General features: G+C 38.5%; 1 protein-coding gene across 2 annotated transcripts in view; it reads right to left on the reverse strand.

Moving 5' to 3' along the window:
* Nucleotides 1–251: 251 nt before the first annotated feature.
* Nucleotides 252–24668, reverse strand: part of tll1 (tolloid-like 1) — a 54293-nt gene continuing 29876 nt past the window's right edge. The window contains exons 10-22 of one of the 2 annotated variants that reach the window (XM_024259615.2): nt 20800–20915; nt 20461–20563; nt 19668–19784; nt 19273–19418; nt 16671–16866; nt 16430–16555; nt 13414–13574; nt 13156–13336; nt 8598–8723; nt 5634–5761; nt 1845–2058; nt 1391–1641; nt 252–761 (exon numbers count right to left, since the gene is read on the reverse strand). In XM_024259615.2, coding sequence (XP_024115383.1) covers nt 627–761; nt 1391–1641; nt 1845–2058; nt 5634–5761; nt 8598–8723; nt 13156–13336; nt 13414–13574; nt 16430–16555; nt 16671–16866; nt 19273–19418; nt 19668–19784; nt 20461–20563; nt 20800–20915 — 2000 coding nt within the window. In that variant the 3' untranslated portion in view covers nt 252–626. Of the gene's footprint in view, nt 762–1390; nt 1642–1844; nt 2059–5633; nt 5762–8597; nt 8724–13155; nt 13337–13413; nt 13575–16429; nt 16556–16670; nt 16867–19272; nt 19419–19667; nt 19785–20460; nt 20564–20799; nt 20916–24668 lie in introns of those variants that run through there. The other variant, XM_036212084.1, reaches the window with a different exon arrangement.

Genomic DNA, 24668 nt, shown 5'->3' on the forward strand with positions numbered 1-24668 from the left:
CTTTGTTTGTTCTTTTCTCCCCCACACACACAGACAGTTAACACAATGGATTTTACAATACAAAGAAATAAAATAATCTGCTGCCACTTTGAGCTGGGCTGAACAGGGCCAAGTCCCAAAGGCAACAGAACGTCAGTCAGCAGTTTCTCTTGAGTTATTGTTGGGATAAGCAGCCGCCTGATAACAGTAAGTTGCACAGTTCAAGGATTAGGGGTCACCAAAGGCGCTGAACTCCCTTTGCGGATGCATTCTTTAGTTTCTTTTGCATCTATGGTTTATTATTCGGGATACAAGTCTAGTGTTTTTCTGCCTTTGCACAACCGTCGCCATGAACTCTCCACACCGATACTTGATATGCGACCGTGACACGTCTCCTCCGTGCCAAGGACTCATGCAGCGTTCAGATGGACTTCCCCAAACTTGGTTGATATCTTATAGTCTTTGATGCCTCGTGTCAGAGAGCGGTGACCCGCGTGGATCCGTACGGGGAAGCAGGTATTCACATTACAGTCGTCTTCCTCCGATCCCAGGCCGCTGTCTGCATCTGTTCTCGTCGCCATGGAGACGCTAAGGGTAACAGTGGCTGAGGATGCACAGAGGTCAGAGGTGACTGCCCGGGTTTACAGTCACTTCCTGGCATGAAGGTTCTCCTGGAATTTGGTACTCGTGTATCGCAGGTGAAAGCCCTTTTTGCTGATAGTGTCGTCGCTATGGAAACGGATCAGCATAACATCTCCGGGTGAGTAAATCCCCTCTCTGGGCTAAAGACAGAAAAGACAAAGAGATTTAGCTTTTTCTCAAATTCAGTAAATATTTCGTTTTTCTGTCAATTTATTGGATTGTTAACAACCATTGACATCATTTTTCAATGAACAAATCTAAAAATAATACATTGATTTTGTGACTACAAAGCTGGAATCCTAGACATTGGCCCAGTTTGATATAGAAATGTGTCCTGATATGAAATATTTGAAAAGTTTTATGATTATTCTTTGGATCTTTGGGTGTAATTTAGAACTCATTTAATACACCCCTGTTTTACAGCATCAAATACACTGAATATATATTAATTTTAATAATTTAAAATTAAGAAGATACATTTAAACAGACAGATGCCATGAAAGCTTCATGTAAAACTATTAACTATGCTTAATATTCAAACTCCACCCATCCATTCATCTATCTATGTATCATCCATCCACCCACCTAGCCATCAATTCACCCATCCATTCATCCACCCGTCCGTCCATCCATCCTTAACCTACTTTCTTTTTTGGGGTCATAGTGTTGCTGGAGCCTGTCCCGAGTATCAACTCAAAGCTTTTTTAAAAAGTAGTTCACCCTCTGAAATAAATCCTACTAACAAAAGATGGAAAATGTGGATGTTTACCCCTGAACCACAGAAGCGACCCAGCCGGTGTGCATTTGCATCGTATCCGTTAAACAGCTCAATGAAGTCGTAGCCGCAGTCTGCCTCCTCTTCCACCTCAAAGGTTATGAAGCTGAGCTCGATGCCGTATCCCTCCTCTGAGGTCAGCAGCCACTCGCAGTCAGTATGACCTGGATAGTTGTTGTCTCCAAACTGAGCATGGGAGTACAGATTTTTCTGATGAGCTTCTGCTTTCAGACGGCCGCCACACTCTAAAAAAGACATTGATAAAAGTTACCATTGAGTGAATAAACTTGAGTTTGACTGATTTCTAACATGTACTGGCTGTAGCAAGACACTAGAGGGAGATGTTGAGCAAGTGATTGAGGCTGCTGAGTTTGATCAAACACAAGTGTATGTCAAAGTTTAAAAAACACGTTTACAGTTGGAGGAATGCAACCAAACTGACTCAGACCTGTAGAGTGTGCAGCTTGGAAACCCTTCCGTTGGACTGAGGCGTCAGATATGAACCGAAGGTACATATTGTTGCTGGTGGAGACCAGCGGCTCTGGGATCTTGCTGCCACACAGTCGTCCGAGGATTGCTGCGGTGTCGCTGTCCCCATCGAAAGCCTCCAAGTGGTCGTACGCGCACTCCTGATGCTGCTCAATCTCAAACTCGTTGAAGCTCTGCAGAAAAAAAGGAGCGTTAACCTAACACATCTCTAATCTGTAGGGGCAGATATATCCAATAAGAAAAATGCATGTCTATGCATACAGTTTGTTTATATATTTTAAAAGAATAAAAAATGCCAACTCATTTTTGCCAACCGTACTGCACTTAGAGGCAACACAGAGTGGTGAAATCCCAAATAGACTCTATTCTATGTTTCCATGTGCTCTAGTAACTGGGTTTCTGCAGAACTCTGGCAACAGGATAAATGAGTTTTCATGCACGCCGGTAACCAGGTTTCCACACCTTCACGTCTCACATGTACATTATCATTCCTACTATTCAGTTGCTTTTCTGTTTAAATAAAAATGCAGATTTTTAATGCAAATCCACTATTGTTTTTTTAAAGTACATACCACTTTTATATGCCAGAGTAGATAGTACGTTTTCCTAATGGAAATGTACTCAGAAAATTCTGTTTTTGACAATGAAAATCTGGTTTCCTGTGCACAGTACTTACAACCATTGTTGCTTGAGAAAGAAACAAGACAACATTTTTAACAAACTCTGGCAAATTTTGAACCCGTCACTTAAAAGCAGAGATTTTTCTTTAGCCTTAACCCTTTTGCATATCTTGTTCTCTTCTAGGAAGTCACCTGTGTAGCTTCTAATCAAGAGGAAACTTGCACTACCATTTGCAGCACACCACTAAATGCAGAACTTCACTTAATTTAAAATCACTTTGAGCTGCAAAAACATTGAAGAAAGTTGTTTTCCATATCTTACTGACAACCAGCAATGCAAATGTGTACTCTGCAGAGGACATTGAATATCTCTCAACCACTGGATACAACTGAAGGAATTCCTCTCGGTATCTACAGAGGACGTTTGAGGCTTTATAATTATACCACATGTGAAAGGGTGGAGCTCTGGGAAGTGGAGTTTTTGGTGGACTTAAAACATTTTTTGACTGGACAATTTTTTTTCTGGTAGTCAATTGGTAATATTTAACCTTGACGACTAAATTTATTTAAAGCTATGGGAAAAAAAAAATATATATATATATATATATCACTCAAGCTAAATTAAGGTAAGTTTGAAGCAGAAGTGATTTAATGCATATTTACATCTATAGGCACCATTTTATGTTACAGCCTTTTATTGTTAAGAAAGTTTATCTCAATACAATGTTACAAAATAAAGTATTTCTGATCAAAACTATTAATTTTGCCATTCTTGTTTTCATAATTAATGCAGAACTGCTAAATTCCACGAACCACACATTTTTTTCCTTAAAAAAAGGCCACATGTAAATTTGCGATTAATCGCGATTTAACTCTGGACAAAATGCGATTAATCGCGATTAAAATTTTCAATCGCCTGACAGCTCTAGTTATAAATAATACTTCAAAAAACTTTGGTTGTTAAGATGACAGAAACTTTTTGGAAGAATTTCTCTAGTTGCAAAAGTTGGAAAAATACAAGAAAAAAAAACAGAATCCTGAAGTTTGACAAATGTGAATCCAATCATTACCTTATTAAGGCAGGTCAAAATCAAAATAAAGAATTTTACAATTTTGTGTTTTTCTCCTCTCATCGTCTTTTATACAGACTGACATGATTGCGCACTGAGTCATGCTTTTTAATGAAACAACGTGAGAATGACTCACTATTCACCAGATTTGTATCCAGCAGGTGTGAGAAAGGATGTTGAGGACAACAAAGCAGGAAATCGTTTTATTCATGATGCGGTTCAGGAATTTTCAGGAAATACTTGCAGGTTGGTGTTTTGTGTTGACTACATTCAAGAGAATTGTGTGATTGTTCGAGGGATTAAGCAAGAGAACAAGCAGAATGTCCTACATGTTTGGTTTTCTGGGATCAAATTGATCCCGCGTTGGTGTCAGTATCAGTATCACTCCTTATTCTTTCACAAACACTCATTGTGTGGACAGTCATTGTGTTTCGCCCCAACAAAATTCATGACATTTAAAAGAAGGACACCGACCTTAAATAATTTTTAGTAAAACTTAAATTTTTGCAAAAAAGTTTTTTGAAATGTCTTCAAAACAAAAGCTGGATGAATCAAATTATGTGTAACCCTTGCAGTGCAGCTCTGAATGTAACAAAAAAAAGAAGTTTGACATTCAAGTGCATGAACTCACTATGATGTTATCAGAGCAGATGATGTAATGTGTTTTCTGTTGCATAAGCAGTAATAGGGGGATTATGAAAACTGAATGACAGTTGATGGTGTTTCTGATAGGATGCAGTCAACCTTAATTTGTCTAATGAATGTGAGTAAGACCAGCAGATTTATATTTGTAATCTGAGGGATTTTGGTCTCTGTGTGCAGACTCAGGATGTTTGTGTAATTTGTGATCCCTGGGATGTTGGTATGTGTTACGTTCACAGTGGAATATCAACGAAAGTTCCACTCCAATCATCTTTTGGTCCAGTTTAAAATCATTCCTAGTGTTTTTATTAATTAGGATTATGCAGTTTTTTTTTGTTTTTTGTTTTTTGGCAAAAACAAATAACCGGTGTTGTTTTCTAGGACATAGTTTTGTAGAGCGGCAGGAGTTCGTTACAAATTTACCTTTGAGTTGTGGGCAGTAGCGATGATGCATTTCTTTCCCCGTTGCGGAGCGGGGATCTTGTTATTGTCTGATTTATTTGTAAATTATAGTAGAAAATAAGTATTGGTTCACCTACAAACATGAAGTCATACATGATCTCAGACCTGTAGGTTCTTCTGTAAGAGGATCCTGTTCTCCACTCGTTACCTGTATTAATGACACCTGTTTGAACTCGTTATCTATATAAAAGACACCTGTCCACAACCTCAAACACTCCAAATTCCACTATGCTTTTTCACTTTAATTTTCCACTATAATTTACAAATAAATTCTTTAAAAATCAGACAATGTGATTTTCTAGATTTTTTTTCCTAATTTTGTCTCTCATAGTTGAGGTATACCTATGATTACATTTACAGGCTTCTCTGATCTGTGGCTGAATAAATACTTTTTTTGCCCCACTTTAAGTACCATTTGTATTTAGATATCTGGGTTTATTACAGATAAATCATTCATTTACTGCAACAGTTGTATATCTTTTGATGTTTGTCCCTGGAGTCTGAGTAGTTACAGGTTGAATGATGGGGGGTTAAAATGCTTTTGGTGCTTTGACTTTTCTACACCAAAAAAGTTGGGAAAGGCGTTAAAGATAATGATTAAAAACTAGTTACAATTCAAAATGTTGATTACAATTGCGTTTTGAAACTGCATTAATTTATTAAAAACATGTTATGTTGCTCAGAAAGGGGGGTAACTGTGTGTTTGTAAAAAGGCCTCTGCCCAGTGCTACTTACTAAAGCATGAGGTCATAGTTGCTGTTAACATGAATATTTAAATATACACGTTTTCCCTTCATTCTCATTTTGGTTTATTAGAAGAACACAACAAAAGAACCATCAAATAAAAGGTGGGAGGGGTAGCCGGGGGCTTCATGAGCCTGCAGACAGAACACTACTCTGTTATGAGACGTAGAGGGCTGATAGCCAGTCGGCTTCATTTGATTGCACACTTACAATCTTGACTCTGTGTCCCGGCGTGGCGGTGATGTCCCAGGTGCATTCCTTCCGGCTGGGGTACTTGTCTGGCCAGTTGGGGCTGCTCAGGGTCCCGCTGGGGCTGTGGATCTTGTGCTCACACTCAGCTGGACACGAATGCGGAGAGAGACACAGAAAGCACACACATAGGAAGGATGTTAATATCGTGGTTGTACAGGAAAAGATCAGAGGAAATGGCAAAGGGAACAGGAAGGAGAGAAACAAGAGAACCAAAGGAGAGTGAAAGGATTTTAAAGAAACATGTCCTGGTCAGGAGTTCAGAGGGAGTTTCACATGAAAGCATGCACGCATCTACTGCACAACCACTTTGGAAAAGAAGGTAGATTTTAGCAATTGAGGCTGCCTAAGCTGCAAGAACAACAAACTGTTTCCATACAAAAGACAGAGCACATGTGAATAACCACATTTAGCACAGGTGTCACCCCGGGCTCCCACGGCAACCGTTAGAGTTCAGGTGTGACGCGGGAGCAGTCTAGCTACGGCAGATGACTTCCATTGGCTACGGGATGGCTGTAGCCACATGCTCCACTGCTGACCTTGCAAAAAAACAAACTCACATAGGTTCATGCGTTAACCCGCTATTTATTACAATTTAGGTCTTTAATAGCCCCAACTTCACAAAAAGTCCTGCGACTCAACTCTAGCGTCCGGCAAAAAAGATCGCAGAGGTCAAACGTGATCGTATGCAGTCGAGGTTCCTCTCCCACGTTCAAAGTTACATAAAGACTCCGGCGGACGGATCGGAGCTGTAAAGGTTGCCGTGGGAGCCCTGGGTCAGACTCCAGACCTCAAGGGTCAGCATCCTGATGGTTTTCCAGAAACTCCGCCCTACTTGTTGCCGATTACCTGGATCAGATGTGTTTTGCCACGTTTTTTTTACTTTTTACCAGCAGCACAGGGAGCCATCAGCAAGGCACAGATGTGAGCATTAAGGGGGTGTCTGTGTGGGTTTGTGTCCAAACGTTCAGCCACAAAAAGCCCTGGCATGTGTGTCAGTTCAACTGTTATGTGTATTAGTATGTGCGTGGGAATGTGCAAGTAATTTTTAATAACTGATGATGTATGTTCACCGTTAACCTTTTCCACTCTGAGTCTGTTCCTCACACACATTCAGCACACTCTGAGAGCAGCTTCAGTTCCAGACTTTGAGGCTGTGCTCTGGAGGACCAATAACTTACAGCAGACAAGTTAAGAACAAGGCTTTCCGTGTCGATTTTGATTATGGATTTGACATCCCATTCACAGAACATGTCCATTGTTACACATATGAATCATATCATCAAGAGAGGTGAGAACTTTTCTGCTGCATCTTATACAAGTCAACTTAAAAGATTTAAGTAAGGGAAAAAAACAAAACTTACCATTCAAGTTAATGAAAATAAACAACAAACCAGTAAATTCCGAGAAGAGATGAGACTTGGACTTAAAACCCACAAGAATAAACTGTAGACCTCACCTCTATGACTTGAACTTTTGGACTTTTAAAATCCCACTTCAATCATCTTTTGATCTACTGTAAGTGCTCCCACTGTTTTTTTTAATTATTATTATGACTATGCTGTTTTAGCCTAAATTAAAAAAAAAAAACTGTTTAGTTTTCTTGGACATAGTTTCTGCAGAGTGGCAGTAGTTTATAAAAATCCACCCGGAGCTCTCCAGCTGTACAGTAAACTAGTAAAACGAGGAAAACTTAGTCTTACATGGATTCATTCGTCTACAAGTGGATGTATCAGAATGGAGTGGAGCAGGGAGCTTGTTGCTGTAGTAGCTTCTATATCACAGCTACAAGCTTTTTCCAACAGCATGTTTTCATCTGGTCCAGATTGACACATTTTTAATAAAGTAATGCAACTTAATTTTCTTTAAATGCCTCAAGAACATTCTAAAAACACAAAAAACATTTTTTTTTTGGAGTGAGTCTTTAAGCTTTGACTTAGACATGTAGCGGAGCAGCTTAGGTTGATATTTCACACAAATCGTGCACTTTAAGGTATTAGCATGAATGCAACTTAGCATCTCCTTTGTCAGAAAAGAATATTAGCCACATAAAAAATACAAAATGGCAGCCATTTGTAAAATATGGCCAATTGTTACAAGAATATTCAATGACTTTTTGCCCCATTCTCAGTAAAATAGGCTAAGCTAGGCTAGGTGTAAAGATTATTAATAAATGCTAAAGTATGAGTAAATTAAATCCTTTTATAGTTAGAGTTAAAAGTCTAGATGAAGGAGGGGAAAACAGAAGGAGGGAAACATTTGTTGACCATTTTACCTTTCTCAAACCTCCTAGAACTAAATCTTATAGTTCCTCAAAAGACCACTAGGAGCTGGTGTTAAAAATAAGCAATTTCTAATTTACTCAGGTTTAATAGACGTTTTAGGAATTAAATAAGAGATTATTGATCTAGTCATTAGTTAATTATCATTTATTAATATTTAATAAATAATGAACTTTTCAATACTTTAAGGTTATTGTATTTTTAACTCAGATATTTTAATCTTTATAGAGTATTTTATCATTTTTTTTTAGATGTGCTTGCATTGTTATGAAGCAGCAGGCCACTTTTGAATTTCCCTCAGGATTAATAATGATTCTTTTCTATTCTATTCATATGTCTAAGGTAGCAACGTCCTAATGGCTGCTTGGTCAACTGACTGGGCTTAAGTTCCTTGTGTTGTCAAACAAGCTTTAATCCAAAAACTAGAAGATTCCTGAAGCTAATCCCAACAAGGCTGTTCAACCTCAGTTACAGGAAGTTATGAAAACTAGCTACTCAATAAATCTTTTAGCACAACAACAACCGGACAATAACATGTAGAGTTGAAATAATGATGACATTGTACGCAGAAGCAAATCTCATGTGCTTTTGGGATGCTGTGTGTATGTGGTGGGGGGTGGGGGGGGTGTCATATACAACTCACCTTCCTTGCAGTCATGTTTGTTCTCATGCAGCACGAAGCCGTGACGGCACTGACAGACGTAAGAGCCCACGGTGTTGATGCACTCGTGCTGGCAGCCTCCGTTGTCCTTGCTGCACTCGTCTTTGTCTGTTGGGGAGAAAAACCCGCAACACGTCACTTTCGGGAAAACATTGGAGCTGGAGAGGGAAAAAAAAGGAGATGACAGTGATAGTATAAAGATGCATAAAACAATGGGTTGTGATAAGGAGAAATGTAATTAGACGAGACAGAACAGGACGAAGGTAAGAAAATAAGGGCATTATGTAGTCTGCTATCAAGTTAAACTTTTCCTTAACCGCAGTTACATCATTTTGACAAGAAGTTTTAACAGCTTTAAAAGCTTTTTTTCAGACCAAAACTTCAGCAGTTTAATATATAAACAGTGGAATAAAATGCAGATTAATTTACAACATTTATTTTGATACTTCCCAGTGTCAAATTAAAAGCTTCCGTATTGAAAGAATGGTTGTTAGCTGGTTTCAGATTTTCCAGATCAGCAGTGATCCTTTGGTTTGTTCTCTGAAATAGCTGACAGGACATTGATAGATTTGGTGAGAGCTTCAGTGTGTCTACACTATGCATATTTTCTGAAATCTGGTAAAATTCAACTATACTTGAAATCCCCAAAGGTAATGAGCCATTCCTTGTCAGAATTAATACTGACACACTGTAGAGTTATTTTAAGAATTTCAAAACTTTCGATAAAGTCTGATGAGCTGTTTCCACCCAACGACTTGGTTTTAACGCTTTAACTGCTAGCTCAACCAAATTGGTTGAGCACATTCATAAAAAAGTATTTTTAAAAATGGATTATGTGGGAACAGCCAGTATGTCACAAAAACAACAGGTTGGGGAAACCCAAAACATCAAAAAGTGACATGGAGGGTTTTTCTTTGAGCAAAAGGTCAAAGTAGATTGAAACGCGATATGAACTTAACAATTCTTAACAATTATTTACTATACAAACTTCAAAATGTTGTAGTAACAGTATAATTCTTTGGGAAAACTAGAAAGTATATTTATTTAGATGTGAGCTAACGCAGCTATATCTTAAAAAAAAATGAAGTTAGAAGAAGAGCAAAAGATTTTATTAAGTCATGTGTATTTTCTAAATATAAAAAAATACGAAGCTAAAGAAAAAAGTCAAAACTGCTTAATGCTGATCGGTTGAGAATAAATGGAGAAAAGTCATGAAAAAGGAAGCAAAAACTAACTACTGGTAAATAAAACAAATTTGAAAAATAAAGGACCCAGAGCTCACCAACACTCAGAGTATAAGTGCATTTTACAAGGGCATGTTGACTTCATTTTTGAAATTAACTTGTTTTCTTTCTCCAAAAAACAATTTTGTTCCTAAATTGTAATTAATAAATACATTGTATGGAATATTATGTACTAATTATTATAGGTCAAAACCCCTTTCAATGTGTGCAATGCTTTTATATTGTGGGGTTGACCAAAAATACAAATAAAGTCAAAGTAAGAATACAAAGTCACAACTTTTGAAAAAATTCTCATCTTTCAGATTTTCCAAGATCATAAAATATATTTACTGATGTTGATAATCCCATTCGAAATCTCTTGGACTGACCCAGTAGAAGACTGAAAGTTGAAAAAAACGTTTTTTATTTACTTTTATGCTGTAGTTTATGGCTTTTCTAATCACTATGCTTTTACCTCTGAATGGAAAAGTATAGGTTGAGACAGAGCATCTACGTGTGTGAGGTTGCCACGTTGAGCTGTGAGAAGCAGAAGTCGGAAAGGTGGATGAAATGAGTCCAAGAGAAAACAGATGGAGAATGTGAGAGACAGACATGGGAAGGAGATTCCTGTAAAGAGTTCTGCGATTAGACACAGATGCTCACTTTCACCTGAACGTGGCTTGATCTGATTTTAATGAAGCCACTAAGTCCTCCTCTGCCTCTTCATGTGTGTGCGTGTCAGTGTCTGATGTGGAATTACAGGGCTATTGTGGGCTCAGTCTCACCCTAACGTCGGCTAAGCAGCTTTTCCGTTGATGCCACACAGTCTTCATTGTAACAGCCTCCGGGTCAAGCACAAAACGTCCACACACCCTCACAAGCACAAACACTCACTTTCAGGGATTAGTAGTGAGTGGGAGGCTGCAGGGACCTCCCCAAAGCTGCTGGAAAATTGCCAAAACAAAAGTTATCCCTGGCAGCTCGCGACGACAGCCAAGCCACGCGGCCACTTTGAGCACGCTTAAATGAGCACAAATTATCTGCGAAAGAGTTATTCCTCCATAAAACCATGCTCTGCTTAGCCAGGAGCTCCAGGAACTCTGCAGGGAAGCTCTGCAGGGAGTTGAGCTTTGACATGATTATTTCAGCCGACAGGTTTACATGAAAATGTTGTGTTCGGATATTACGAAATAGGAAAGGTTTGGGTTTTTTGTTAGTTCGGAATCACTCATTTGAACATGAGGAATCTGAAGAACCATGTCATGGGAACATCACACCATCATGAAGTGATTCCACTAAAAGGACAGCTTTGAGTTGTTGCCCAGATTTGGAAGTAAATAAGGAAGAATCTGGGCTAAAGCACGTTTCGCTCGAAAAGAGAATGGATTAGGCAATAATCCATATCAGTGCAACAGGATCCACCCATTTCCTTACATCACAAAGTGGATCGGATCCAGAGGTCACGTTACCTCTGACCTTTGACAAAGTTGTCAGCTTGTTGGCTCGGGTAGGACCATGATTTCTATCATGGCAGGACTCAAATACAAACATGGAGTGCTGACACGGTACGGGTCTGTCTGAAGGAGAGAAGGCAGAGGGCAGTATGGGTGCAGCGGTGTTGCTGAAACCTCGAGAGTTACAGCATTGAAGACAGTACACAAAAACATACACACAAATGTTTCCTTGAATACTAAACCACATCAGAAGGGGAAACTAGTGAAGGTAAGACTGTGGATTGTAAAAGGGTTATACTAGACTAAAAACAAAGTTGATTTGTGTTTCTTTGTACAGAAAAGTCAAAATTTCATAGAAAGATGTCAAAGCTGATTAGAAAGATAACAAATCTGGCAATACGCAGAATTTGGTCCTGTTTTTAGAGCACTGCACTGTTCCAGTAAACACATGCGTTCACACCAGTGATGTGCAGTCAGGAGAGGCAGGCAAAATATAGCTTAAAAAATAGATACATTAAATAAGATGAGATGTTATTTTTAAATATGTTGGTTCTATGATTACTGTACTTTTTTTACTGTGATGTGATGGGTGAGGCAGCAGCAGCCCATGCCTCTCCTGTGCCTCACATACTAACTTGAGCAGCACTTTCCTTTTCCAGACTTTTTATTATCATAAAAGACGCTTTATTTTTAATTACTTCATTTTTCTATTTCTAGTCAACTCTCTAATTACATTGGTGCCAGTTTTTAACTTATTTAGCCTTTTTGATATGCTAAAAAAAATGCCTTTCAAAATGCACCGCAGTACACAAGCCTCAAGGCAGAGGTCGCTGGTGAGTCCGGAGAATGTGACATCGTGGCTAAAGAATAAAAGAGTTAGTGGTAGCAAGTCAAGGGCAGCCATCGAGTTATTCTTTAATATTGTATAGCATCATTTTCTAAATGGAAGATTAGTGTCTAAACTGAGGAATTTGTGGAGACATATCACTGACAGTGATCTTCAAAACTTTTAAAACTGAAGAAAGAAAACAAAGACCTCTACTAACAGGTTATTTGCAGGTTTCTTCAGAAGGAGCCGCGCACAGGCTTCATTTATAAGTAAAAGTAAACAACAGTTTGTAAACAGAAGAAAAATGCTGAAATTATATTTTTTAACAGGACACTTTAACTGTTTTCATTCAAATGGGGAATAAGCTGCTCTGTAGGGTTCATATGTTTGTAAATCTGACTGATGATGTCAGTGTCTCACCAGCCGTGAACCTCACCGCACCTCACTGATTTACATAGCTCCTCGGCATCGCACGTTCAAGAGGCCACTTCAAATGAAAATTGTATAGAAACGTGGAAACACACTTTTTCCGGCTCCTGCGTTCACCCACAATTTTAGAACCCTTTTTGGGATCTACGTACATATGAGCAGGCACTGAACACACGTTGAAAGTTAAACCAGTTGAACTTTGACCAATCAGGGATTCTGATTTGGTAGTGATATATGGATGGCATCCTTTTTTAATTCACAAAGTGCCAACTATTTGAAAAACTGATCTTGGATGAGAAGTTCATAAACGTTCTAAACGTTCCTAATGTTGAGCGTGTTTTTGAACGCCTAGCTTTAGACTAAAAATGTGTTTAATGAATAAAAGCTCTTACGCTCCTCCACGTGTCAAAGGCTACAAAGTTTGTAGGAGGACAGGCTTGGCTCCTGGATCTGGCAGTTTTAGTGGATTCCAGTGGTGTCAAGCATCAAAAGCCACAAACCACTCCTGCACTGTATTTCACTTTTAGTCTGTACACTCTCCTGGTTCTTACTCACACATAAATCACCAGTTGTGTAAAGGAAACACACTCAAAGACTAGTTTTACCTGAAAAGAAGTGAGCTTTGAAGCCTTTCTTGGAGACGGTGTTGTCTGACTTGAACTCGATTCTCATGTTGTTGTACTGGGAGGTAATAACCTCAGGGACTTCCGTGCCGCAGTATTTGCCATGCAGCTTAGAGTCAGATGAAAGGCCACTCCGCACCTCGACATAATCGTACTTGCACACCTACACACACACACACAAATGCAGTCAGGCTCCAGGAGGTGGCTGCCACGTTTACATACAGGGACACACATGCTCACCTCGTTGCCCTCCAGCTCAAAGGCCTCGAACTGCATGGAGATGCGGTACTGAGTGGGAGCCACCACCTGCCATACACAGTTCTTGTTGGGTGGATACTCTTTGGGCCAGCCAGGAGTGCTGATAGTGCCATTCAGCTTGGATAGGAGGCCCCCACATGCCGCTGCAAACACCCAGATGCAAACAAGTCAGAAACGGATGCAAAAACAAGGATATTTTGACAAATAAAACAAGCTGAAGGCTTTTTGGAAAAACAGTAACACGGTTAGATCCAGAAGTTTTTGATCACCCAATCTATTGTCTTGAAGGTGAATCATTGGAATCAGTCATGACGAAGCCACTTGGTTGAGTGGTGAAATGTTCCAAGAACACTTTAAGTCCAGATGCAGTGACTCAACGTCATGACAGTGAAGCACCTGGATCCTTCAACAGTCAATCCAAAGTTTTCTTTATCCATTGGACTTTTTTTATTAAACAGTAAAAAAAACAAAAGTCCAAGATGACCAACAAATGTAGGAAGTTATTTGAGTGAAGCCACAATTTGCAGTCAAGAATCAGTCATTCAAATGCTAAAAAACAAAACAAATTCATGCAGGCACTCACACACAAATAACACAATCACACACAGACAAACATTTATTTGCATGCAGAATTGGATCATTTTTAATCTCCGTGTTGGAAGATAACATTTTAAGCCACAGCTGTGAGAATGGGGAGGCAAATGACTTCTGGTGAGAGGTGAATTTTAAAGTAAAGTACAGATTCAGGACATTTAACCAAGCAAAAAAAAAAAGTTTACAGCAGAAATAGACCTACTCATTTAGTATAGTTCCCAGAACTGTGTTTGCTCTGTTGGTAAATTTGATACAAAGAAAACTCCAAAAGGATTAAACTTTAATATAAATCAATACTATGCGATTGAGATTGATCTGATGAGGAGTTTTCATTGATAAAGTCAAACCCTCAGTTCCAAAGCTTACCTAACAAATGTTCACTTTCTGAACTTCAAATTATGGTTCTTGTGATCAACCCCTTTTTCTGTCCATTTCTACAGTAATTGGTGAAGTCACAACAGATCTGATTTTTTTTTCTTTCAAATAATCTGGGAGGATGTAATTTAAATTATTGAAAAACGTTTTCAGCACATTTTTCTGAGTAGAAACAAGGTTTTATTGATGATATTACAGATGACTTACATGAATTCTGAAGTGACCATGCATAACATCTCTGCTCAGACAGCGCCAAACACACCAAAGTGCCTCACAGCACAGATTGTAAACAGACCACATTTATATAGCGCCTTGTCAACCCTGTCTACTAAGTTCCCCAGAGTACTTTACAATGTGTTTCTCGTTTATGTGATGATAAAGTATTTCTGATCGTGTTTAAGGATGGAATAGTTCCTAACCATGTGGAACAAAGAAAGAGCACATTTGTCCTTTGACCACGTCTGTCACTTTCTGACACAAAAAATGGTCTGAAAACAGTAAAGCAACTTGAAGAATAAAGCCAATTTGTGTTATTTTGAATTCCAGGTTTTAGACAGTGGTTTCCTTCAAAAGGCTCACAAGAATTATGTCATTTTAATCTCTGAAAAAGTAGAGCTTTTAGTAATAAAACACATGAAGTTTCTCCTATTTGCATGACATTCCCTCACATTAAAGTTACTTGTTAGTCACAATACACACGGATTATTTTATGCAAAAGACAGTAGAAAAACATTCGGATCACTACCTGCCTATGTCTGATCCTTCATTGACCCTCCCATGACCCAATGGCAATCAATAGCGGAGATCAATAGTTTTTACTCTGTTAGCTGGTTACCGTATTTCCCGAAGTATACATCCACAAGTGATATGACTTATACTACTAAGGAGCAACTTATCTGTGACAAATAAAAAACAAAAAACCACAGAAATAGGCTCATAAATTTTGTTATATTCCCACCAACAACTGCTTGCCTTTAGCTTTTGGTTCCGCTAACAACCACTAGAGGGCGCTGGATGTGTGTTTCAGTATTTGTAACTGACAGTGCTAGAAGAAGAAGTGTTGTCTAAAACAAACATGGAGGAGCATCTGATTGTTTTACTCTTAAACTTTGATATTTATTTTATTTGTTTCGAAACATTAGCATTATTATCATTATTATTTCACCCTCAGACTAATCCAGAACAGAAAATCATCAAACTGGGTTACAGAGAGATGGAAGAACAAGTAAAAGTGCCGTCATTTAGACACAACTCCTGCAGTATAGATAGAAAAAAAAAACGAAAAAACGGAAAGATCTCATGAACCAAATATGGAGTCATGATAACCGATGATTTTATAGAACTTTTAAAAATAAGTAAACTTGAACTCTTGATATAATCCATGTCTTCTGTAAATTATAAAAAAAGATGTACAGTTAATGCATAAAAAGTAGCAATAAGGCAAAAAAAACTTGATGGTAGCTTCTCCCATACGCGACAGGAGCCTCTAGTTTATGAAAACATTTTTGGACAAGTTCGATGTGTGAATCGCGTTCGGTGTAAACACGCTGGGCTTGGTGGATTTGTTCTGAATTGTCAGAGTTTTCTCCCAAAAGTGCAACTTATTCTCCAGAGTGACTTATATATGGGTTTTCTTCTTCTGGATTAAACATTTTTTGCTTCTGCAACTTATACTCCTGTGCGACTTAAATGCTGGAGCAATTTGTACTCCGGAGCAATTTATATTCCGCAAAATACGTCAGTTCACATGTAAATTTGATTGTTTCTGAACATAGAGAAAAGTTTGGGGTAATTTTACTGGAAGTGCCTGTAATTTCCTCCAGATTACCACTTGATGGAGTTTATTGTGTGAGATCTTCGTGGCACGTTGGGATTGGAACAAGGCTTTGTGCTGTGGGATTTTTCTGCTGATGGAGAATAAACAATAGCTTTATGTACTGTTTTTCCTGTTTATTTTTGATGCATTAAACACATCCTACAGAAAGACAAAGAATCCCACACAAAAATGTAGAAAGACGCACAAAATCACCTTCACAGCTCTTCTTGTCGGGGGCCAGTTCATAACCGGGGTCACAGACGCACTTGAAGCTGCCGAGAGTGTTTACACACCTCTGTTCACATCCACCATTGTCCGGTTTGGCACACTCATCTTCCTCTGAAGAAACACGAGTGTCAAAGAGCATAACAAATAACTTTGTTGAAAAAGCAGCACAAGAAAAGCACAGCGGACTGACAAACACAAACAGCTTGTCCTGGTTATTCTTACACACCTTTGAAGAAGTTAGCGGCAAAGCCGGCCTTGTTGACCGTCCCATCTGAAACGAACTTCATCCACAGAGTGTTTGAGGTCGAGCGCACATCTTCAGGTTTGTCATAGCCGCAGAACCGACCAATCAGAGGACTCGTTTCTAGTGGGCCATCCCGGACCTCTAGGTAGTCGTAAGCGCAGCTGTCATGCCTCTCGACCTGGACGAACATTTATACCACATGTGCACAAATGAAGGAACACAAAAATACAGTTCACACTGTGCAGCTACAGCATCGTCAGAACAAGTTTCTACTGGTCTGTCCCCACACTTGGTTGCTGTGGCATTAAAGCCTTTTGGACTGCAGATTGATGTCCAATATTACTGTAATATTACTTTGATATTTACAAAACATTATACCATATCTAACAGGATTGCTCTAAGGAATTAACTTCTTTTTAGTCTACACTTTCCATTTTGTAGCGTGATCAATAATGAACAGGAATGTGTATCAGGAAATCCTAATTTTCCCTTTGAGCGACACATCTGGATTTAAAAAGCCTTCAAAACATGAGGAAAAGACCTTTAAGACCTTGTATAAGATCTCAGATTAAATCAAATTAGTTAAGCAACAGCTAAAGTCATTGTCTGTTCAAGAGGTGATCTGGATTTGAAAGGAGGTTCACAGGAGGGTCATAATCATGCAATAACTCTGAGAGCTTATATGCAAAACATCTTACACAATCCTACTTATCAATAATGAACCTCATATAAAAGATAAGTGCTGCTTCCTAGACAGCAGGTAACAATTTTTCGTTTTCCGAGTTTCAGACAAGTGAGCTTGGCAAACAGCATTACAATTTTACTGCTGGATTATTTGTTACATCCTCTGAGTCCTGAGCAGCAACACAGCTGCTGGAATATCTGTTTTAAGTTTTTACAAATTCTGACCGACTGAAACAAAGGTTAGTCACTCCAGCCAAACACTAGGTTTCTCTCTGATGCTGCATTCACACCGGCCTTAGCAATCCCTGTTTAAGCGACTACTTCCAATGGAATGTCTACGTAAATGTGCGTTTTGGGCATACGTTTAAAACTCTCATATTTACGGGTCGCTACGCAAGTTTTTAGGTCTGTTTTAGTGGCTAAATGTGCAAAATTTGCAGTCATTGTGTCATGATTTCTGCTAGACAAAGCAGTTCCAGATGCTGGCAACCCAGAAGGATGAGGAAGAAAGAGTTTTTATTTTCCGTGGAGGTTGTGATGATCTGCAGCTGGAGCGGAGGTCAGCGATCGAAGGACGTTTAGGACCGGCAGCCAAAACTCATCTTGATGGTGAAGTGGCAGCAGACCCTTGAAGCGGTTGACGGTACTTGCTGATGGACCCAGATTGGCATGAAGAGAATCCATGGAAGGTAACAAACTGGCAATGAATACTGGAGCAGGCCCCTCCTAAATAGTGATCAGGTGATGAGATGATGGCCAACATCTGGGTCCAATTAGGAGGAGCACCGTGACACATTGAAAGCGCACTGAAAGTTAAAACTAGTTGAACTTGGACCAATCAGGTACTCGAATTTGGTAGTGTGGTATGGATCATGTCTTTTATTTTTTGCCAAGCGTTTGAAAATTGAGGAAGAGAAATTAATTATTGCCGTTTGTGCCCATACAGAATTATATGATAACAAGTCTTTCATATATTGGAATAAAGCTATGAAGGAAAAAGCCTGGTACAAGAAAAGCAATTTTTGGCACCACTTTGAGATTTCGCAGCCAGCCTCTTCCAACTGTATTGTTCTTGAATGTTTTTGTATGTTTATCATATGCCCTGTGTGTACGTAGCATAAATCCTATTAAATTATGTAAAATTATTAAATAACTAACCAGTTCCGTTCCTCCTCTGTATCCCTAATACAAAAATTAAGAATACAATTTTCAGAAATTTAATTTCCTAACCTTTTGTGCCAGAAAACAAAACATTTTGCTCAACTGCATCTTTGAGAACAAAAATCTGGATGACTCAAAATAATAATGGACCATAACCCCTTAGACCACCTAGAGTGTGTAGTACACTCCAAAACTGACAATTTATTGAAAATACAAAAGCCTCTTCTGACATATGTATCTGTTGATGTGTCTGTTATTCTCTATAGAGGTTTTCTCTGAAGTAATCGCCAGTTTTGATGTGATAACGACTTAGTGTTATTCATTGCCAATCAAAAATGCTTCTTTCTTTTGTTTGTTTGTGTATCTGTTATTATCTTTGCTTACTGCTTATGTTCTTTTTGCTCTATTTGTTATATTATAGTCTTGTTTTTTTCATGTACTTGTCTTGTTATGCATAAAAATTGAAAAAAAATATATATATATATAAAATTAAGTAACTGCACCTATTTACTGACTCCTAGATTTTACAGAATAGAATAAAATAGATCTTCAGCTCCCGGTTTCTACCTCTGCACGCTCATACACACACAGTTTAAACAAACACACATCTCCACACGCTCAAGCACTTTTATTAACTTTCTAGCAGCAACAGAAGCATGAAATTTGACCCAGACATTCCCAAGAACACTCACACGAACCTGAGGCACACACACACACGCACACAAAGGGAGTGGGTCACCTCAAAAGCCTGGAAGCTGAGCCCGACGTTGTATCCCTCGGAGACGGTGATCCTCCACACACACTCTTTGGACGGTCTGTAGTCATCGGGATAGTTGGGAGACTGAATCTGGCCCGAGTCTTTGCTTATTTCTCCTCCACAGATGGCTGCACAAAAGAGGCGACAGTGAGTGAGCCGACAAAGACAAGATGAGTTAGCATCAACCGTGATGATCACCGACACAGAAACACATTCAGTGTACGCCATGAATAATGTAAGCCGCGAGGAAAACTTCTTGGAAAGTCACTAGGACATCCGACTGAGAGCCAAAGCTGCTTTCTGAAACTTTAAAATCATGAATTCGTTTAACGCTATGCGGCCACTTTATTGTTTTAACTCTTTTCTGGAAGTCTTACCCTCATAAACAGCAGCAAAGCCTTTCCCCACCCAGTTGCTGCTGCTGCGGAACTCAATCCACATTCTGCTATCAGTAGATACCAAAACTTCAGGGATTTTGTCTCCACAGAACCTGCCTGTGAAACACACACAAATGCATTAAGAATGACTATGGATGAAAATTATTCTTGTAAAATGATGCAACAAAGAAAGTAATAGAAAATGTGTTTTTACTTGTAAGTGACCATAATGAATCAAACAAATCCTCCTTCATTTCTGTTTGAACAAGAAACCAGCAAAGCTTTCACACACCCCACTGACAAACACATAACTCTACATTATGAATATGAAATTGCTGCAACGTTATTTATGTACAAGCAACAAAACAAGGGGATTTTTTCCCCATTGAAACTATTTTTAAGAAAGTCGTAATCCTGTCTCGGTGGAGAGCAAACATCTGTGAAGCATCTTGGCGTCTCATCCACCTTCAGCTGCTTTTTCTGGCACTGACTTGGTTTTCTCATTTAGGCATTTATTCACCATAGATGCATCAGTGCAGCTTTTTAGTTCTGAATATACACACTTTAAACTGTGGTGTCAGCAAAGCACAGAAGTCTCTGCAGTGCCTTAAATTCAAGGTCAGTTTCATCTAAATCCAAAAATGCTCTAGAGTAGACATTAAAGAATAAGCAGCAGAAAGGGTTAAATTGATATTCAATAGTGCTAAATCAAAAGAAAATTGATTTATCTTTAAATATAATTAAAGGTTAAGCTAAAAAATGTCACTTTTTTCATCTTAGTTATGTTTCTTACCAAGCAGAGGGGCTTTTCTCCAGTATCCATCCCGAACCTCAATGTAGTCGTACCAGCACAGACTGCTCTTATACAGGTCCATAGTGGTGAAGTTGAGAACAATCTGAACAAGTACAACAGTAGAAACACATGAGCTACCATTTATCCAGTATTTTTGCATATTTGAGGGCACCTTGAAAAAGGAAGAGGAGGGTGAGATCTGCAGTGCTGAGACCTCATCAATAGCAGCTACTCTGTCAGCTCTGTCAGTGTCTTTTTATGCTTAGCTATGCATGCAAGTTCTCTGCACTGCAGGGGGGGATGCTGAGTGTGTGTTTGTGCGACTGTGTGTGTGTGTACCTTTTCTCCAGGTGTTACAGATATTCTCCAGACACAGTGTGTGTATGATGGATATCCATTGGGGTAGCCAGGGGACGAGAAGTTGCCGGTAGATTCCTGAAGTGTCTCCCCGCACACTGAAACCCACACAACAACACAGAGTTGATGCTTGAGGTAAGTATTATTTCTAAAGCTGGGTTGATAAAATCAATTAATAGATCAATAATCGATCCATAAAAGTAGAGATCAATCTAGCACATAAAGCTAAAGTCTGCTAGCTTGATGCTAACGTTTAATGGGATTTCTTATAGAAAGGATAATGCTAACACTCGGTCTGATTAAATGAACATCTTTATTTACTCATAGGCATGAATTTTCAAAACCCTTTCAAGGAAGCATTTTTTAAAGTAACCATTTGTGGTCTAAAACACAGTCAGGGACATCTATAGAGAAACTTAAGCTCAAAATTGCATTTCGAAAATCGTCTTTACTTGAATCATTGTGAATTAGGAGCAGAAGTAAAAATGCCGTTAGAAAAAGCTTGTAGTTGTGACGAAGAACCTACAACACTATCCCATAAGCTCCTTGCTCCGCTAATATTCTGATGCATCCACTAGCAGACAAATAGATTAATTTCCCATGCACATCTTCATTTTCCTCATCTGAACTGAGATCTGGATCAAAACTGCACGGCTGGATAGCTCCAATATAGTTCACCATTATTGTTGCACCATTAATTATATGTTGGAGTTGTGAGGGGATGTAAGCTAGTGGGAGAGTGTGTAAGCAGACGGATGACGGGAAGTAGGGGCAGGCTTACTCCATGCAAACAGTCTCACCCACAACTCAGAGGTGAACTTCTAATGAATTCCTGCAGCTCTGCAGAAAAATGTTATAAACACATAAAAAATAGCTCAAAAATGATCTAAGTGTGTCCTCAAGGTAAATTTGGAGCTGAATTGGTTTGATGGATATTTGTATCAAAAAAGGAATGTTTTACTGCCTTATTTAAAAAAAAAAAAATGTTTTCTGAATTACAACAATATCATTGTATCCATTTTCTTGAGTCATCAGTCAAACTGCTTTTTCTCTTATTCACGTCTCCACAAAAGACTCCATGTTTATTTACTCACATGTCCCATCCCCATTTAACCGGACTGAGAATTCCCCGATTGTAAATCATCATCAAAGATGCATAGGAGGAAAACTGTCAGACGGTTATGTTCTCATTCTCTGGATTTAACGGAGGCTTGCTCTCTCAAAGGAGGTTAGCCAAATGTGCCCCTCCTATCCTATCATGCATGCCGTTGTATTCCCCCACAATGCCCTGGGGCTCAGTTCATCTGTCAGAGAATATGGAAACGTTTAAATATGACCTTAAATGGCTTAGGTTGTATCCATTTCCAGCTGGGGCACGCTAACAAAGCCTGAATACATTTAAATTATTTTGAAGAGTTGCAATAAAAAAAAAATCGTCTTTCTCAAAGCAGACCTTGTTTTTCTAAATGAGGTAAATACATAAACTTTCATAGAAGACAAAAATGCAACAATATAAGGGAATATAAGCCAAAGTCAGACAAAAACAAATTTCTTCCTAGGATTTACCCATTTCTCCATCCATCTTTATAGCAATAACTTGTAGCTATAAGTCATTTTTTTTTTTTTTTCTGTGCAACCTTGCGTATCTTAAATCTTTGTAAAAGGCTTAACAACCATGTTTTGCTGTGAAACATTACCCTGTCAAGCTTCAGCTGTTAAACAGAAAGCCCTGCGTTTGATTTAACATTCCTTGATAAAGACATTTATGACCATCTGGGATCTCCATATCCTGCAGCACAGATACATGCATCCTCCAGAAGAGTCTGGACAGTAGGAGTGCAGTGTTTGTAAGAGGATGAGTTTGGGATGAAGAGGAAGGGTCTGAAGGACCCCTGCCCTACATGTGTTACTTATTTCCATCCTCCAACACACCTGGTTTAAAGGGATTCTGGCTTTTTAAGGGTTTCAGCTGATCAGCACTTTTATTTAAATCAGGTGTGTTAACTATGTCATGTGTGAGTCTTCTGATGATGAGTAGGTTTAAAAGTCAGATGATTAAATTAAACTAAACTTTACTATTTTCATTAGCCCTGTAAAGCCCACTACATAAAAAAAATTGACAGAACACTTAATTTATTTAGTTAAAATGCTGCACACCAATAGTTAAATGTCCAGAGCTGCACTGAGGTGATCCTGTTAGGCACAGAGCATCTTTTATTTTGAAAAATAAGTTATCTAAGCTTCTGTCAAACATTAAAAAAATAAAAATAAAAATCACATTTTGAAAGATGATAGTTTCTTTTTATATTTTTGCTTTTGTTCGTGCCAAAAAATAGACATAATTTATATTTATTATTTAAAAAGAAATAACTTAATGAATGTAAATACAAATTCCTTAAAAGTTGAAGTAAATCTATGCGGCTCCTTCTGGGTTTTGATCAGTAGAAAATGAGCCCAAATGGCTCTTTTACTGTTAAAAGTTGCAGATCCCTGACCTAGTGGAATGATTGTGAACTACAGAGCAGAAAATATAGACCAATGTGGGTTTTAAAGGGGCCATACTGGGATTTTCTTAATTTTCAGAGTAAACTATATCTATATATATGATCATATATTACCTTTGGCAACACTAAAAAACAAATTATTTATGAAATATTAACTATTTTTCGTGAGTTTTTTTCCTACCCTGAGGTAAAAAGATTTCATGGCGTTATCCTAGAGAATTTCTTTCTTCGTTTCTCCCACAAAAATGAACAGTATCCAAATTTCTTCAAAGATAGATGCACATACCATATATCTGCCTTTAGTAGCCATGGCTATCGCTGCACTGGTTCAGAACAAAATTGGGAGATATAGGGTATTCTGCATCTAAAGTTAAAGTTTTTTGCTGATCACCGCTAGCTCAGTGGAGAAATTGAATGTTGGTGTTGAGGATGGTGCTAGCAGAGCAGACTCTTCCTGGAGGGGACGGTTCACATCGTGCTGACGTCAGCATGAACGGTTTGAGGTGCTTTATAGAGGGGAATGATCAGTATAATGCACTTAAAACCTCAAAAAGTAGAATTTTCATTGTATGGCCCTTTTAAGGGGAGTTTAGATTATGCTAATGAGAGAGAGATCTCAGAAATATGTGTATCAAATATGATACAAATAGTTAAAAAGGGTTAAGTTCATTATCTGTTTTTTCTTATATTTTTAAGGGAAAGACAAATTTACTTAATAGTAGCTGTAAGAACTGTACATATTTTTTAATATAAAAACTTTGCTCAGTTTAAATGCTCTGAAACTGTTTTTCCTAACCAAAAGCAAAACAGTTTTTAAACTGAAAATAACTAATACATTTATATCACATTTTGCTGAATAGTAAACCAAACTGTGAAATGAAATGGATCCATTCAGATGTGTTATTCACCACAATGAAAAAAACAGGAAATACAAACACAAACTAGCATGAAGCTCGGAGTTGCATACAATCTGACTGTCTTGTTGTGTTTGGACTATAACAGTCTCTGTGTGTGGGCCATTAATCAATGGCACCATGTGTGATCGTAAACCTTTATGACGTTGTTGCACAGCTCATTGAGAGTCAACCCAGATCACGTCAGAACAGCTCGCAAGGGATCAGAAGAACAACACGGGTGTGAACAAGAAGTGCAGCAAGGAATGACTGTGTAAATGTGAGTGTGCGTTTGTGTGTGTGGTTCCACGTTTATTTGTGACATATAAAAAAATTGTGGAGAGTAACAGAAAAGATCGGTTTTAAATAAAAATATCAGAGCGAATAAACAGATGTCCAGCTAAAACAACATCAAAACACAAACATGGTGGCATCATAGTAAATATATCAATAC

Source organism: Oryzias melastigma, linkage group LG1 (assembly GCF_002922805.2).
Source record: "Oryzias melastigma strain HK-1 linkage group LG1, ASM292280v2, whole genome shotgun sequence".
Taxonomy (NCBI): Eukaryota; Metazoa; Chordata; class Actinopteri; order Beloniformes; family Adrianichthyidae; genus Oryzias; species Oryzias melastigma.